Source organism: Acomys minous (assembly GCF_964271855.1).
Source record: "Acomys minous genome assembly, chromosome: 2".
Taxonomy (NCBI): domain Eukaryota; kingdom Metazoa; phylum Chordata; class Mammalia; order Rodentia; family Muridae; genus Acomys; species Acomys minous.
Genome location: NC_140484.1, coordinates 148,098,031 through 148,116,125, shown reverse-complemented (window position 1 = coordinate 148,116,125; position 18,095 = coordinate 148,098,031). Strand labels below are relative to the sequence as shown.

At 51.8% G+C, this 18,095-nt stretch overlaps 1 protein-coding gene across 7 annotated transcripts in view; it reads left to right on the top strand.

Annotated features, from left to right (window-relative positions):
* Positions 1 to 1,789: 1,789 nt before the first annotated feature.
* The window catches only part of SYT17 (synaptotagmin 17), a 64,983-nt gene continuing 48,677 nt past the window's right edge, over positions 1,790 to 18,095 (top strand). Inside the window, exons 1-6 of one of the 7 annotated variants that reach the window (XM_084773720.1) lie at positions 1,936 to 2,036; positions 2,226 to 2,319; positions 7,266 to 7,283; positions 7,926 to 8,074; positions 13,807 to 13,955; positions 15,687 to 16,306. In XM_084773720.1, the coding sequence (XP_084629846.1) occupies positions 2,305 to 2,319; positions 7,266 to 7,283; positions 7,926 to 8,074; positions 13,807 to 13,955; positions 15,687 to 16,306 (951 nt within the window). In that variant the 5' untranslated portion in view covers positions 1,936 to 2,036; positions 2,226 to 2,304. Of the gene's footprint in view, positions 2,037 to 2,162; positions 2,320 to 6,847; positions 7,103 to 7,260; positions 7,284 to 7,925; positions 8,075 to 13,806; positions 13,956 to 15,686; positions 16,307 to 18,095 lie in introns of those variants that run through there. The other 6 variants (XM_084773725.1, XM_084773719.1, XM_084773723.1 and 3 more) reach the window with 6 other exon arrangements.

Genomic DNA, 18,095 nt, shown 5'->3' with positions numbered 1-18,095 from the left:
CTTGGGTTAGCTAGGCACAGGGATGCACGCTTGTAACCCCAGACTTTGAGGTGGAGACAGTAGGAGGTAGAGTCTGAGGCCAGCCTGGGCTACATAGTGAGAGTTGATGTCGAAGTTTAATAATAATTATTTAAGTTAGGTATTAATATTAATAGGAACAGCTAGCAAACTCCCCTAACCCCTTCCCATCTCTCCAAGGAGTACTCTCCCTCTGTGAAGTTCCTCTCCGCAAGGGAGACACCAGATAAACACAGGTAAATATCCTAGTGTGGTTCAGCCTGCCAAGTGTGAGGAGGGCAGTCGGTGCCTTGGGGGAGTTAGCCTTACCTGTCTGCACCTCAGTCTCCCCACGGATCTTTAAACAGGGGCTCAGCCCAGCCCAGGGGACAGAATCTGAAGCAACAAGTGGCCACTTTGCTGGGGCCTAGCCTGCTCTAGGCTCTGTAGTAGAGACATGTGGGGCAGGCAGGTAAGATACCCAAGTGATGCTCTGAAAACATGGACTTGTCTGCCCCGTTATCCACACTCAGTGTGTTCTCTCTAAAGAGAAACAGAAACACTTTATCCAAAGGGCCCCAAAGACAAAGCACTAGTCCACCAAAACACAGCTTGGAGAACATAGTTGGTTTATGTACAGGAATGTGGGTGACGCCCAAAGCAGTGTGTCATTGAAAAACAAATCTCACTTTCCCTTTGCTGCATACATGGAGGCCACACACACACACACAACACACACACACACACCATCTGGCTTCAACTAACCTTTCACAGTCTTTACATACGCTAGCATCTCAGAAGACAGTGAGGCTTCGAGCAATTAGGGCAGAATTACATGCAAGTGGCTGGAAAATGCTAGAGAGAGCAGCCAGAATCTAAGGCGAGAGTCCAGCGACCCTCCCCAATTCCTCTTTCTATAAAGGAAGGCCACCAGTCAACAAGCCCTTCCTTGGGTTCTCTCACAAATAGCACAGCTGCTCTGAAGAAGGCTCAGAGGATTGAGTTACTCAGCATGTCTCACGCTGTGCTACAAATGTCCCAGTGTTGTGTACATTACATACTTAATTACTTGCATATTTCTTTACTCATTTATCTCCCCTGGAAGCTAGGCTGGGCAGAAATTTGACCCCATTTTTATTGGTGAAAAGACAGGGACTCCAAGAGGTTGACATGACAAGCTTGATGAGTTGGTGAGCAGCGACACCAGCTGCCGGGCACGGAAAATAGAAATCCGAGAAGGGCCACGTTTCACCTCAAGTCCCTTGCTAGAGGATTGCACTGAGTTCGGTGGCCTTGCGACGGAGACCCTGGCCTAGGAGATGTGCTAGCAATCTTCCAGTGCGAGGGCTCAGCCCCATGGGCTCAGCCAACAGGCGCCGACAGGTCCTGGACACGGGGCGGGGGCGGGGGCGCGGGGGGGGGGGTCCAGGTTTGCCCTCGGGGTAGAATAACGCCCTAGATACGGCCAGACGCTGGGTGGCGCTGCGAGGCCGCCCTGCGCCAGACCTGTTGCGTCCTGGGCTCCAGCCACACAGGTTAGGGTAAAGGGGCACGCATAGCCGAGCGAGGGTGAGCATTTTCCTTGCCACTGCACTGCCCTGGGGGCTGCCAAATTCACCCTAAATAGGTGGCGCCAGCCCTTCAGCCTCTTCACACGCCACAGCCTCATTCTAGGCGCATCGGGTGAGGCTGGTATAAAACTTTCGTCAAGGCGCTTGGGGAGAGGGCAAATGGAGGGGACCCTCCAACTTCAGACCCTACAGCCGGCTGCCTGGTGACACCTTCGCCTCGCAGTCGCCCGGGAGCCCTGCTGTCGATCTGGCAGTGGATAGGTGCCACTCTAGTGCCTGCCCGCAGCACTGACCGGGGCACCGCCCCCGCCCACCCCTTTGCGGTCCCCATCCTCCTTCCCCGCCTCCCGCGCTCGGGCCTCGGCGTCGCCAGCCCCGCCTGTGCCGGGGTCGCCGCAGTCCCCGCGGCTCGCCCGGGGCTTCCTGGCCAGGCGCCCCAGCCTTATTGCAACCCGGGAGCACTCCTAGGTGAGGGTGTGGGTGCCGGCCCACCAGAAGCCGAAGCAAGGGACCTCGGGGCATCCCGGTACTGCGTTCCAGGGAAGCGGCCCCCGCAGGGCTGGGCAAGGACGGGGCGGCCGGCGGAGGGGCGGGCGCCGCTCATCAGCCACGCCAGTCACGTCTGGGGCCACCCGGCCGCCCACTGGTGTCTTGCAGGCTGGCTGTGCCACCTCACCGGGGCAAAGGGGCTGTGGCGACGCCATGCCCCAGCAGGAGTGAGTGAGCGCGGGCGAAGATGGCGTACATCCAGGTAGGACCGTGACTGGGGGCGACGGCCAGGGGATACCGGGGACCGCGCCCCCTCCGGCGGGAGCGCGCGACTCGGGAGTGCGCACCACCCAGCAGCTCCTACAAACTTACTGGGGAGAAACCCCCCACAAAACAACAACAACAAAACAACGGGTGCCCCAGAGCAGGCACCTGTGCATGTAGTGGAGACAGGGCAGGGGACCCCAGATCTCAGTATGGAGGGCCCTGCGTGGGACCTGCACCCTCGCGCTCGCCTCCTTGGAAGGGGAGACCGTGGGGTGACTTTGCACACTTACACCTAGTCCTCCTAGCACCCACCCCAGGGGAGGGTCAGCGGGAGGGCGGCCCGGGGCGCGCCAGCCACCCGGCCCGCCAGCGCCCGTTGCCGTGGTGACGGGTCGGGCTAATTGGCCGGTGGAGCCAGCTGGAGGCAGCTGTTCAGACCTGGAGGGACAAGGACATCGTTTGCCCGGGCACTGAGTGTAGAGGGGTGGGGACATTCAGAGGCCAGAGCACACTGGTGAAGGAGATAGGGACGGTTACTTTAGTCAGTTGGGGTCCGAGAAGTATAGGACCCCCGCCCCCATCCCTCCCACCGAACACCCCCAAGACTCCTAGAACGAGAGAATTTCCAAGTTAACACACACACACACACACACACACACACACACACACACACACACACACACACACACACACACACACACACACACACACACACACACACACACACACACACACACACACACACACACACACACACACACACACACACACACACACACACACACACACACACACCTTCCCCCGCCATTTCGGAGTGGATGGACTAGGCTGCTCAGCAAAGAAACCCCGATTCTTTACAAACTGCAAAGTGGTGGCAGGTCATCGCCAAGGTCAAGGCGGTCAGACACCCACCCACACCGGGAGGAGCTTCAGGCTTCTAGGGCTGCCTGCTAGCTAAAGGGAGGCGGGGAGGGAAGCTGAGTGTCTCCGGGGTCCAGAGACTCAAGCTCTTGTCCCCCAGTCTCAGCTTGGAGATGAGGTGGCCTGGGGACTGCAGATCCCCTTAGAACTGTTCTGCTCCCTTATCCCGGCTCCTCAGACGGCCTGTCACCTGGTGGGACCTGACCTTCTCCCTCTGGCTATGACCCCCAGGAATGGCTTGCTTTTTTGTGGATTGCCTAAGTCCTGATTTCAAGTTCAATGAAGGTCACATTCACTGTACATCTACTGTGTCCTGAGAGTTGCTGGGATACTTTTTCAATAGTTGCTCAGTGACACACGGTTGACACTAATTGTGGAACAGCATTGAGGACATGGGTCCCAGTCCCTGCCCCCTCTGACACCAGAGAGAGTGAGCAGAGAACAGTGAACAGGCTTTCATGGTTCTTCATTGAATTACATGCTTTTTTTCTTTTTCTGAGGCAGGGGGGAGGGTCTTGCTATGTAGCCCAGGCTAGTCTACGATTCTCATGTCTTCTGGGTGCTGGGATTACAGTGGCAGGTCACGGTGCTCAGCCACCTAAACCATGCTTTAGCAGAGGAGTGAAGTCACTCGCCAAGGTCACACAACTACTTAGCAGTCGGGGTAGGATCTAAACTGTAGGCTGGGAGGAAGATATGCAAGCCAAGCATCCCAGTGGTCCTGGCTTCCCTCTTAGAAGAAAGCCTTTGAACTTCTACTGAACACAGAGAGCAGTATTCTTTTTCTTCTGTCACAACTTTTCAATTGGGAAAACAGTACCAAAGCAAAGCAAGCACAGAGGGAGATCAGAAAGTGGGCGTGGCTACACACCCACAAAGTTTTGTTTGTTTTGGTCAGTGAGTTTCAGAGACTTTCTGAGAATCCTTCTCTGCTGGAAGGATGTGTACCAGCCTGCCACCTAGCTGGCTTGAGTGAGCTGGAGTCGGCTGACCTCTCTGTGGGATGCCTGGGTTTTGTTTCTTTGTTTGTTGGTTTTTTCACAATTCCTGGTATCAGAAGAGTGAGGCCAGAGAATGGAATGGGGCAGGACGAGGCCCCTTTGTCCCTGCCTTGGGTTACTCCTGAGCCACCATCTTGTACCCCCCAAAAGCTATACACCACCAGGGGAGCTTATGGTGGCTTTTCTTTGTTCACCATGGCTGTATAAAAGGATCTCTTGTGACCACCCCCATCCTGGGAACACACTCTGAGGTTGCTAGAATTACATAGGTGCGTAGAAAGCATCACTTTCCATCAAGCTTTTCACTTTGTGGTAGTTTGGGCGGGGGGGAGGGGCGGGGGGACCTGGAGGACTGGGGAGGACCCCGCACACCAGGGCATGTGTGACAGACAGGGAATGGTGTTGTGAGTGAGTTTTCTGCTTTCACCATGTGGGACTTGGGGATTTGACTTAGGTCGCCGAGTTTGGTGGCAAGCACCTTTCCTCAGTGAGCCATCTCCTGTGCCCTCACTTGTTCCTTTAGAGTTTTGTTTTTGAGACAAGGTCTTGCTGCATAGTCCAGGCTAGCCTTGAATTCACACCCTCCCTGCCTCAGACTCCTGAAGACACACACACACACACACACACACACACACACACCCCACTATGCTCAGATTACAGCGAAGATCTTCAAGGCCTTTCTCATGCAAGCCCCACAAAGGCACTTTCAATGGCTTGATTATGCCAGGGCAGTTCTTGATGCCCAGGTGTAACCGCAAGGTGTTGTCTCAGAAGCCACAAGTCGATTTTGAGGTTGGGAACCACACAGCATTTTCACATTGAGGGCCTTGTCTCATCAAAAGAAGTAAGCCAGGCTTAGAGCCCACCTACCTCCCAACTTACTACATCGTACACTTTGTGACCACTTATCTTACTCTGTGCCTGGCTGAGTTTGGGGTTTCGGGGGAGGGGGGATCGGTGATTAAGTGCTTTCCCACGACACAGCCCATGACACTTGAATGAGCCTGAGTTTTAAAAGTTAGTAGACCCTCCTTCACCTGTGCTATTATTATTCTGTTTTTCCCTGAGTTGGACTCTTTTTGACTGGTGTTCAGATCCCCAGCACCCATGTGAAAGATGAGTATGGTGGTGTGTTACTTTAGTGTGGGGGTTGGGCAGGGAGAGGGACAGGAGGGTCCCTGCGGCTCACTGGCCAGCCAGCCTTGATGAGCTGCAGAGTCCTGGCCTTGTATCAAAAATAAATAAATAAATAAATAAATAAGGTGCAGAGTAACTGAGGAAGACACCAGACAGTGACCTCTGTCCTCCACATATACATAGGCACACATATATACATGCGCACAAACACTCACAGGAATATGTTCACATGCCACACACATGCATGTGTATACACCCACATATGCAGTGACAAAAGTTAACTTTCTTTTTTATTAATTTACAAAAAAAAAAAAATCAAGTCGGGCATGACAGTGCATACCATATGATCCCAGGACTTTCAGGAGGGTGAGGAGTTTCAGCCTAAGCCTGGGCCACAAACTCATACTCTGTCTGGAAACAGCCAGCAAGCAACCAAGCATACACAAGGCCAGCAAAGGAAACTGCCGACCGTGGGCAAAGGGAGCCCAAGATCACGTGATGTAAGCAGAAGGCAGCTGGAAAAATAAACAGAAGGGGAATGCTACAGTATTAAATCTGAGCTGGACCGGGCTATCTCCAGCCTTAGAGGACTCACCTTGCTTTGTTTACAAGGAAGGGTCAGAGTGAGCAAGAGCCAGAAAGATGTTAGTTAACACCTGGGAACAAACCCAGACTGCCTCGTCTCTACTGGCCCCCTGTGCACCCCAAAGCCCTGGTTTGGGCTGCGCCTCCCTTATTGTCTAGAATCTGTCCTGAGCTGGTCAGCTGGATTTGACACCTGCCTGGTGGTGTTCGGTTCAGTTTTGAATCACAAAATCCTGGGGCTGTAAAGATGGCTCAGCTGGCGAAGTTGCTCACCATAAAGTCTTATGACCTGAATTTACTTGATCCTTGGAACCAGGTGGAGGAAGTAGAGGATGGACTCCAGAGAGTCGCCCTCTGACCTCCACATGGGTGCCGTGGATGTGTGTGAACACACACACACACACACACACACACACACACACACACACACGCATGCACAGACACACACATGCACACAGACACATTCACACACGCGCGCGCACACACACACACACACGCATGCACAGACACACACATGCACACAGACACACACACACACACACACACACACGCATGCACAGACACACACATGCACACAGACACACGCACGCACATACTCACAAAATAAATGTAATAATTAAAAGAAAAAGAAAAGAAATCCTGGCTCCATAGAGGAGCCCTTCCAGAAAAAAGAGGAGGGAGTCTGGGGCTTGGGGACCTGTGAGAAGAAGAACGGGTAGGGGTGGGACCACCCCAGGGAGGGAGGACCTGCTCCTGGCGTCCTTCCAGCCCCTCCCCCATTTGTGGGTGGTCGAAGGATGCTCTGCACCAGCAGGATTGGAGCAGGATTGGAAGGTAGGGCCCTGGCAGGGGCGGGGGAGCCGGCCTGTCAGCTTAGCTAATCAGGGTCCTCCGGGCTGGCTTCTGGCTATTTCAGTCTGGGAAGGTTTGCGAGTCCCCTGAAGTAAGTGTGGCTGCCTGCTGAGCAGCATGACGATCTATCCACCCGCTCTGATTCATAACAGCACACGGTGCACGTCAAATGGAAAAGCTCGTACTTCCCGTTTATTCGCTGTTAGTTAACCAAGAGGCTCCCAGCAGCCCTGCAAACATAGCCATACCTTGGTAGTAAACTCAGCTCCCCTCCCCAGAATGGTGAGTGCAGAAGACTGCAGGGTGTTGCTTTCTGTTGTTTTTGTCTTGCTGTTCTTTGAGTTGCTGGAATATTGCTAAACTGGTCTTGTGTGTGTGTGTCTCTCTCTCTTTATACCCTCTCTGCCCCTCACCCTGGCTTCACCGTGGCTCTCTAAAAGGGCAGCTGGAACCACTGAACGAGGTGGGTTAATACAATCATCTGTTTGGTCTGGATTCTAATCAAATGCTTGCCTTTCCGTTTGGAGTCTGGTGTGGGGCTGGGGCATGACTGAGAACTGAGTCACGGGATCTTAACAAGGGTACAATTTCTATTCCTTTTTTTTTTTTTTTTAACCAAAAGGGAGACCCTGGCAAAAGAGACATCACTGGGCAGACAACAGCATGTGTGTCCTAACTCAACTGGACTCCCCCAGTTTAATTGCATGTCCCTGGGGCTGCTTTTTTTTTCTCCCCCGAAGTATCTTTTTTTTTTCTTTTGCCAGGAGAGAACCCTATGTTTTGTGTGTTTGAGAACATATTGTCTGGCCCTCTCCATGTTGTAATATCCGCCCACCTGTCAAGAAAGGCACGCTCATAAACTACAAAGGCAAACACCTGCAAGTGTTTTGCTTGCTCAAAAGGCTGAAGTCCCTTCTGTTTGCCATCTTGTGCCCACAGTGCATAAATAGGAGATGGGGGGAAATTTATTCTCCTCTCCTACCAGCAACTCTGCTCTGGGGTGCCTATTTATCATAGGTGGGGCAATCCCAGATGGGCTGCTTGTAACTTGGGATGTTGTCTCTCCTCTCCCACGGCCCCTCCCCCGCTCCCGCAATGGCCCTAGGGCTTTCTTTCTAGAATCTCTGATGTGTTGCTGTGTGGATGGACTTGTCAACACTGCTGCCAGAGGTGCTATGAGTCCAGCTGCTGCCAGTCCAGCGAGGATGAAGTGGAGATCTTGGGACCTTTCCCTGCCCAGACTCCTCCATGGCTGTGAGTACATCTATCTCTCAGCAGCAGCAGCAGCAGCAGTGTCTCCACTGGAGGGCAGGCATGGGTGGGGGATAGGCTGAGTTTCCATGGACATAGCCAAGAAGGGCTTCTCTGGGCCCCCTCATTCTGTGGGCCAGCTGGTAGCACCAGCTGGCGGTGAGGCTACTGCTCAGCCATTCTCACACTGAGCTTCTGAGATGCTAGCCGGGGATGCTAATCTTGGGGACACTGTAAGTAGCCTTAGTATCCAAGCAGGAAAACATTTTTAAAAGGCCTGTGTTCTTTTTGAAGAACTTTTGGAAAGCAACAGCCTTCAAAGGAGGACCAGTGTGTAAGTGTCCCCTTCCCAGGCAGCATGGCTGCCTGTCCTAATGCTCAACCCCAGGCCTGCACCAGTGAAGCTTCGCTCCTAGCACCTGCCTTGTGCTGCCTTTTGGCTGACCTGAACAGGGCCTGAATACCTTGGGACCATAGGCAGGGATGCCCAACCAAGCCCATCCTGCCTCCAGTGCTGTTGGTGTTTGCTCTGGCTCCCCCCCCCCCCCAGTTTATTTCTAATCCCCTCCTGCACCCGCACACAACATCTCCATCTGCCAGTCGCTCAGATATTTTGGGAACGCAATTTTTGAAGCTCAGCCACATGTCTGATCCACCTCTCTGTGGCAGGGAGAGGGATGTGGTCAGAAACTGGGGAGGAGCCAGGAGACCAGGGCTGGGAAAGACCTTGAAATAATCAGCAACAGCTGCTGGGGACTCTGGGAGAGAGGCCCAGAGAGGAGATGGTGCTGGGTACAAACAACGCCGGGGTACCACTTGGAACTGTCTCAGCAAAATCTTGAGCTGAAATTGCAAAAGTCTCTGGAGGCCCCATCTTTCCTCTTGGTTGGAGGTCAGGCCATGCATACTCCTCTTAGAAGCAAGTTTCAGATGTTTCCAGAATACAGTGGCTTCATGTCAGCCTGTGTGAGGAGTTCAAGTTCAGTTTCTACTGTAGCTTTCTAACCTGTTGGCCCTGGGAAAGTTGCTTGACTTTTCTGAGCCTTGGTTTCCCATCTGTAAAGTGGGGTGATAAAAAAAAGTTGTAGTTGACACACAATTCTGATGAGTTTGTGTTTAGAAAAGTACTTAAGAGTGCTTGAGATTTCTTTGATGGTTAAAAGTGGAATGTTTGTTTGTTTGTTTGTTTGTTTAGACAGGGTCTCACTATGTAGCCTTGGCTGGTCTGGAACTCTCTTTATAACCCAGGCTAACCTTGGACTTGCAAAGATCTGTCTGCTTCTGCCTCCTGGGTTCTGGGATTAAAAGCATGGGCCATCATGCCTTGCTTTTTTTTTTTTTCTTTCTTTCTTTCTTTCGTTTTTTTTTTTAAGAAAGGGTCTCATGTAGCCCAGGCTGGTTTTGAACTTGCTATGCAGCCAAAAATGACCTTGAACTTCTGATCTTTGTGCATCTACCTCCTAAGTGCTGGATATTGTCCACTATACGCAGGACTACACACACTGGGTGAACATCCCACCAACTGAGCATGTCCCCAGTCTTGTGAGTGTAATTTTTAAAAACCCTGGTTATCTTTGATTTCCTTAACTAGAGCATGAGAATAGTAAAATATTTTGTTTTATAGGGCTGTAGTTAAGAGTAAATAAAGAAGGCTAGCCATACTAATGCATGCCTTTAGGCCCAGAACTAGGGAGGTGGAGGAAGGAGGATTGTGAGTTCAAGACCAGCTTAAGCTACATAGTGAGACCCTGTCTCAAAAGCTGAATGTGAATGAGCTGCCTTCAGAACGCATTTATCCCAGTAGCAAGAGCTCCATAAGTGTTCTGTCTGTCGTTGTTGGATGTCCTCAGAAAGCCCCGCAGTCATCTTAAGGGCATGGTTTGTCTTTAAGCTGTGGCCTGACTCAGAAGGCGGGCCCAGAGCTGAGATGGGAGAGGCAGTTGCATTTCGTAGGACCCTTGTAGCAGAGTGGCTCAGGCCACTTGGATCCTTAGAGCCACATGTCTTAGTCACTCAGAAGAATAGCTGTTGGCCAGGTACAGTGTCACACCTGTATTCCCAGTCCTGAAGATGGAACAGGAAGATCGTGAGTCCCAGGCCAGCCTGGGCCGCACAGCGATGCTCTGTCTCAGAAACTCAAGGACTAGGGACGGAGCTCAGTGCTTGCAGCATGAGTGAGGCTCAAGGTTTGATTCTTAAATTGGAGACAAAACAGAAGGGGGAAACATCCAAACAGACTCACATGTGCATACGCATAAATGTGTGAGTGTGTGCATGTATACAATTTGAAAAGCCTGTTGACCATCTGACAAAGCTATAGGAAGAAATGGAAAATGCCGTGATCCAGCTGTCATCATGAGAAGTGAAACTCAGATTCCTTGGCAGTTCTTCCTCATCCTCCTTCATCTTTGGTGTATGGTGTGTGCACGCATGTGTACGTCTTGTGAGCGCATGTGGAGGTCACGGGACAACCCCAAGTTTTCACCTTCTACCTCTTACTGTTCCCCACCACATACTCCAGGCTAGCTGGCCTCTGTCCTTCTGAGAAGTTCTCTGGCTCCGCCTCTTACATTACAGTAGGAATGCTGGCTGTCGGGGGACTGGAACTCGGGTCCTCAACATGATGTGGCAAGCATTACCCACTGAACCATCTCCCCAGCCTAGTAGTTATTTCTTTGAGTACATACTGTATGGTGGGGTCACTGTCAACTTCGTGAGGTTAGACTTCTCAATTTTATCTGTGGCATAAGACAGGCGTGGGAGTCAGGTTGCCTCCCACAGTCACACTTTATGCTGTGACATTACACACTGCACCATCTGGAGCTGGACAGTCTGCAGTGTGAGCAGCTGTATGTGACCTTCCCGCTTCCCAAGATGAGCCGGGCTCCCCCAGACCTGAGTAGCACCTCACTGATTTTTGGCATCCAACACAGTATAGAACAAGACTCTGCACCAAGGGTGTGTGTGTGTGTGTGTGTGTGTGTGTGTGTGTGTGTGTGTGTGTGGTGGTGGTGGGTGTTGTGAGGAAGCGGGTTCAATCATTCAAAAAGCAGATCTGCAGCTTGCAGTTTCTCCAGATTTGTTTTCCAAGTGGGCAGTTGCATGTTATCAAACAGACAGGAAGTGGAAATGTCAAGTGCCTGGGCTGTGCAACGCTGTTCCTGCCGTGACATCTGGGGCCCATCTCCACACAGTGACGTGTGGTGACTAAGCCAGCGCCCCTGTGTGTTCTGTGTGAGATCTCTGGGGATGCTGCACTGATTGTCATGTGTCATATGGGCAGGTGAAGATCCTAGTGACTGTGCTGTGTACCTGGCTCTGTTGAAGCAGGTCCCAGGTGGAGGGTCCTTATGGGAGAGTGGATGAAAGCCAAGTTGTTTGTATGTCCAACACACCTATATGGAGTGCCTACTGTATGCGTGCCTCTTGTAGGTTGCATAGGAGATCCCTAGCTGTGGAAGCGAGCATGTGTCTAGACTGGAGCATAGCTGGGATCCTCTGGGACTCCATGGCTCATCGACAGGTGAATCAGCTCCCATCACAAGCTTGCACTTCCCGTCTGCAAGAGAGTGAGTTCGTAACAGCTGGCTGCAGGGTCGAGTGCCCAGAGAATGCTTAAGACAGTGCTCAGTGCTCGTAGGCACTATTGGTGTCGCTCACCATTTCCTGCCCACCTTGATCGGTGATTGCAGATCTCACTGTTCAGGAGTGATAGGATACTTCAGTGTCGCTGACCCCCGGTTCATTCTGGGAAGTAACGGAGAAGCCAGTGGGCTGGCCCTGAAGATGAGCCTGCAGCCCTTGAAGAGAAGAAAGCGGTAAAGGAAGGGACAGAAAAGGTCACAAGGACAGGATTGCAGTCCTTGGAGGAGGGGCCCCTTGAAGCAGAAACTTGAGAGAACAAACAAGCAACACAAACTGGACAAGGAAAGAGCCCAGGAGAGCACTGTAGGCCGAGGGAATGGAGAGGTCCGGGGTGTCTGAGGGAGCACACAGGTGAGGCAGCCATTGTGTGCACAGGCACTCGTGTCTGTGTCCGAGTGGCTCCAGAGGGTGATGCATTTCAGCTAAAGGACTTTGAAGGTGTGTGGGTCTCATAGGAGGAGGTGACCATCAGTGACGCCTGGCAGTTGGGGAGCCAGGCCACAGGCAGGGGTCCAGGGCCTTTTCATCCGAAGGCTGCTATCTCGCTTTAAGGGAAAGTTGCCCCAGTTTGATCCTGTCTCCTGTCCCCATGCGCCTGTCCACTGTCTGCACAGCCAGCAGCTCTCCAGGCCCCCTTTCCAGGCTATTTTGTCTGGTTGTTGCCTTTCACCACTCTGGGGGGTAGTTAAATCAACCTCATCTTGCCTATCACGTTGTCTCCAAAGACCCCCTAGAACTCAAAGCTTGCACTTTTTGTTTCAAGACATGTTTGGTTCCTTGTAGGTTTAAATGTCAAGTTGAGGGGATGTGGCTGGGACAGCCTTAATCTGATGTCTCAGGGGGCACTACGCAATATTCACCTATGCACAATATTGCTAGCACCCACATCTCTTTAAAGGCTCGCCCGCTAACCCCCCCATCCCCCCCCCCCCCCGTCTGTCTTTCCCTGCCCCAGCACCTCTGCCCAGCTTGCAGACTGGTGCAGCTTCATTTTATTTACTTGTTTGAGACAAGGTAGTCTGATCCCTTTGTAGTCTGATCCCACGGTTCTTCTGCCTCAGCCTCCTGGGTGCTGGAATTACAGGCACACACTGTGCCCAGTTTGAGGGTCTCTTAAAGCCAACCCCATTGTAATGTCAGCTAAAACACACCAAATACCCAACTATGTCACCGCTGTGTCATTTAATGCTGGTTAACTCATTCTGAGAGGCTAGCAGCCAGGGAAGACGGCATTGTGGTCAGTCCCACTTTGTAGATGGAGAAAAGGAGGAACAGAGAGAGGGAAGGAACCACCCAGGGGCACCTAGCTGGAGTGCCAACTGAAAGTATCTGTCTGTCTGTCTGTCTATCCATCCATCTACCTACCTACCTATCACCCGTCATTTATCTATCTCTCATCTCCGTCGCCATCTGTTCCTCTGAGTCTTGCCCATGCCTCCCCCAGTCCCTTAACATTTCTCGTCTTCATTAGCATCTTGTTGAGTCATCGTTACTGCTAATCCATAACTGCTTCTCCACCTCCAACTTCTGTTCTCAAGTCATCGATTCACCGGGCCACTCGGTAGCCATCCTCCTTCCACTCCACCCTTGAGTGACATTGGGACAGCATATTTTTTAAAAGGATGCTAAATCAGAGGCACGGAGATTATGGGGACAGGGGGACACATATCCCCAAGAGCCACTAGATGCATCTGAACAACCACATGGTTCCTGCCAGACCCAAGATTGACAGCTCCAGTGCACCCATAATGTTGCCCCCCACGTGCCAAGAATGCAGGTTCGAGTGCCCTCTGCACAACCCTGAAGCTGTTTTCTAAATCAGGGATGATGCCCTTGGCTTGTTTCAGTTTGTACAAAAAGCAAGGATACATTCCCATTGTTCTAAGTGATGTAGTGTGGGCCAGAGACTGCAACACCACCATGCATGTCCCCAAGATGGGAGTCCCTGTGTTCAGGCACTGGATGCTTGCTCAGGGTTTGGAAAAGGTACAAATTAGGCTGTGGGAGAAAGCAGAGAGCAGGCGGAAGCCCATGAGGGACTTTGGTGAGGGTTGCGTCAGCAGCCACTGAAACCCATTCCCCTCTTTCAGAATGGCCAGCCGGAGCAATGACAAGGATGGTGACTCTGTCCACACAGCCAGTGATGTTCCTTTGACCCCGAGAACCAACTCCCCCGATGGAAGACGCTCGTCCTCAGACACATCTAAGTCCACGTACAGCCTGACTCGGAGAATCTCCAGTAAGTTTCTGTGGACAGTTGGGGTTTAGGGGCTGTTCTCTTAGTAAAGGGGGGGAAAGCTAGCTGAGCATGGTGGCTGAGTCAAGAGAGTCTAGGACAGCCTGGTACAGTGTGAGTTCCAGGTCAGCCTGAGGCCTTAGGGTGAGGTCCTGACTTAAAACAACAATGGCAGTGCTTACACGAAGGGTCATAGAGGCAGGAAAACAAATGGCAAGGGTTTGAAACAGGGAGACCAAGGGGCTGACGCACGCATAGACCTCTTACTTTCCATGTTAGTAGGCTAACTAGGTTTTCACCCAGGCACACTGGCCCCAAGGCTCATGCTCCTAAGTGGGGCAGCGTTGTACCAGTCGGGGAGGGCAGGCTTCCCCTCTTGGTTCTTGCACTTGCCAAGTACAGGGTTCTGGAAGCTACGCACAGTCTACCCCTTCATCCATAAGATGGGCTTATGTCTCCTCTAGTGAATCCAGGGGACTGAAAAGAAGCAGACGTAGGCTTGGGGCATGGCATCCCTTTAGAGTCCTACCTGGCACCAAGCAGCTCTGAAGACTGCAATGGCCATGCTTCTGGCGCCACCACCTCCCACAGTAAATGAGAATACAGTTGTCTCTCCGTAGGCACACAGTCTGCACCCTCAGCTTCAGCCAATGCCAGCACTTGGAGGCTGAGGTAGAAGAATTGTAAATTCAAGGCCAGCCTAAGCCTCATAGTGAATTCCAGGTCACTGGGGGCTAGTTGACAAGACCCTCTCTCAAAGAACCAAGGAGTCGGGGAAGATTGTGTGTGTGTGTGTGTGTGTGTGTGTGTGTGTGTGTGTGTGTGTGTGTCTGTCTGTCTGTCTGTCTGTCTGTCTGTCCATACTTAAGACAAACTTTATTTGTCTTTATTACCTAAACAACATGGTGTAATAGCCGAGCCTGGTGGTGCAGGCCTACGATCTGAGCTGCTCAAGATGCTAAGGCAGGAGGATTATAAATTCAAGGCTAGTTTGTGCAATTTGGTGGTGCCCTGTCTCAAAATAAAAAAGAGAAGAGAGGCCCAGGCCTGCAGCTCAGTGGTAGCGCCTTGCCTAGATGTGTGAAGCCCTGGACTGAATCCACCACACAGCAGGAAAAGGAAGAATGAGGGAAATTTCATTTAATTGCATTGGTATTGTGCTCAGTGTGACAACTATTTGAAGACAGTGCAGGGTATCCTGCCCTCTGGCCCTGGGATACAGTGTCATCTACAAGTGTGTTGAGCTGCATTCATAGCTAGCCTGGGGTACCTGTTGCTTGTGCACTTCATGTTGGACATGCATGAACATGTGTGAATGAGCATGCATAGGTCATATATGATTATTTTGCATTTATTATTTATTTATTGTGTGTGTCTGTGTGTGAACATGCACACCATTGCGCATGTATGGAGGTCAGAGGGCAACTTCTGGGAGCCAGTTCTCTCTTTCCACCATGTAGGATTGAACTCGGGTCCTCAGGCTTGGTAGTAAGTGCCTTTACTACTGAACCATCTTGCCAGCCCCCGTGTTGTTTCTGTAAGGGCTTTGGGCATCTGAGGGCTTAGGTGTGTCAGAGGTCCTGAAATGGATTCCAAAGGTCATGGGGCGCCTGAATGTCCAGTGTTCACAGAAGCACCCATTGAAGCAGAGAAGCCCACGTGGGCATCTGGGGCCCTTTACTGGGGTTACCGGGTGGCCAGTGGAGGTGACCGTTGTTCTTGGCGGCTGTTTAGGTCTGGATTCCCGGCGCCCCAGCTCCCCGCTCATTGACATCAGGCCCATTGAGTTCGGTGTTCTCAGTGCCAAGAAGGAGCCCATCCAGCCGTCTGTGCTGCGCCGGACCTACACCCCCGACGACTACTTCAGGAAGTTTGAGCCCCGACTTTACTCCCTCGACTCGAACCTTGATGACGTGGACTCTCTGACCGATGAGGAGATCATGTCCAAATACCAGCTGGGCATGCTGCACTTCAGCACACAGTATGACCTGCTGCACAATCACCTCACGGTGAGGGTGATCGAGGCCCGCGACCTCCCGCCCCCCATCTCCCACGACGGCTCGCGCCAGGACATGGCCCACTCCAACCCTTACGTCAAGATCTGCCTCCTGCCCGACCAGAAGAACTCCAAGCAGACGGGAGTCAAACGCAAGACCCAGAAGCCTGTGTTTGAGGAACGCTACACTTTCGAGATCCCCTTCCTAGAAGCCCAGAGGAGGACTCTGCTGCTCACTGTGCTGGATTTTGACAAATTCTCCCGCCACTGTGTGATCGGGAAGGTGGCGGTGCCTTTGTGCGAGGTGGACTTGGTGAAGGGCGGCCACTGGTGGAAGGCTCTGATCCCTAGCTCTCAGGTAAGGCTTGAGTTTTGCTGTGTCACCCCTGGGAATTCTTTTTTTTTTTTTAATAAGATTGTTACTTTAATTTATTTTACTGCTTAAATTTTTTCTTTTGAAGCTGGATGTGGTGACACACTCCTGGGAGGTGCCGTGAGGAACAGGAGTGCTGGGTCACCCTTGGCTATGTCATGAATTTGAGGGTAGCCTGGTCTACATGAGATCTTGTGTCAAAAAAGCCCAATGGAAAAGATATTTTGTATTTAAGTTTATTTATTGTGAAATAGTTTTATGCTCATTTGAGGTTTCAAAAACAAAACAAAACAAAACAGTGCAGAGCTCCATTTACCCTCTTCTCTGCTGTCCCCAGAACAGCATCCTATGGCCCAGAGAATGTGAGCTATACCACGAAACACTGTGAACTGGAGTAGACCACGCTCAGATTCCAGTGGCTTTTACACATTTCCTCCACCATATGTGTGTGTATGTGTGAGTGTGTGAGCATGTGTGCACATGTGCACGTGTGTGCATGTGCAGGGATATGCCTGTGTGAGTGTGTTTGTGTGTGAATATACATGTACGTGTGAGTATGTGCATGTATAAGTGTGTATGCATGTGTGCACATATGTGTATGTGCAAGGGCATGCATGTGAGTGGACACTCATGTGTGAGTGTGTGTGCATGTATGTGTATGTACAGGGGCATGCATGGGTATGTAAGTGTGAATGTGTTTGTGTGTGCATATATATGCGTGTGTGTGTGTGTACATGGGCATGCACTGTGCATGGACATTCATATGTGTGTATGTGTGTTTGTATGTATCCAGGTGTATTTATGAGTCAGTGTGTATGTGAGTGTGAGTATGTGTGTGTGTGTGTGAGAGAGAGGGGGGAGGGAGTTCTATGAAATCTTTTTACTCTTTGGTGTATTGTGGGGGTGTATTGTCTGGAGTGTGTAAGGTGTATGAATATGCATTTGTATGTGGAGTCTAGGGAGGATGTCATGTGTCCCGCTCTGTCACTCTTTGCCTTATTTCTTTGATTCTCACTGAACCTGGAGTAGACAGGTGGCCAGCCAGCCCCCCCTTCCCAGACCCTCCTGTCTCTTTCCACACAGCACGGGGGTTACAAGTGTGCACAGCCACGCCTGGGTGCTCAGGTGGGTTCCAGGATCCAAGCTCGGGGACAAACACTTGTGAATCGAAGACTCTTAGGAGGAAGTTCATCCTGGTCTCACAGCTCCACACACACCCCACCCCCACCCCCAGGAACGGTTCCTCCCTCGTGCTGAACTGTCTCATCAGGAGAGGGACTGTCCAGGCTATAAAGCTATCAATCACTTGGACTTTCAGAAAGTGACTTGGAAGAGAAAAAAATATGGGGCAATGGAGCCAATGAAGCATAGATGTTTCTCAGGCAGCCTGTGTGCTGACCGGCTTCCTCCCTGCGTCCAGCCTGGGGGGCATGGGATGAGCTGCTGGGGCAGCCGGCCACAGGCTAACCTGTGGCTCCAAGAAGCTGTTGAGCACTGCTATGTGCACCTTCTGCAGGCAGAGGGAGCCGCACAGCCCGGGGAAGGAGACGGCCACAGCTGGGAAGGCATAGCTTACCACACACTGCACTGGTGAGGATGGCTCAGCCCAGTAAGATAGAAATGGGCTCTTTGTATGTGAACACGGTATGGGGACGGGGGCATCACAGAGCTGTTCAATCTTGGTCAAGCATTCAGTGACCCAGGGCTGCCACCGCAGAGGCACATTAGTTGGTGGGTTCTTTGCTGGGGATGGAACCCAGAGCATTGCATGCTG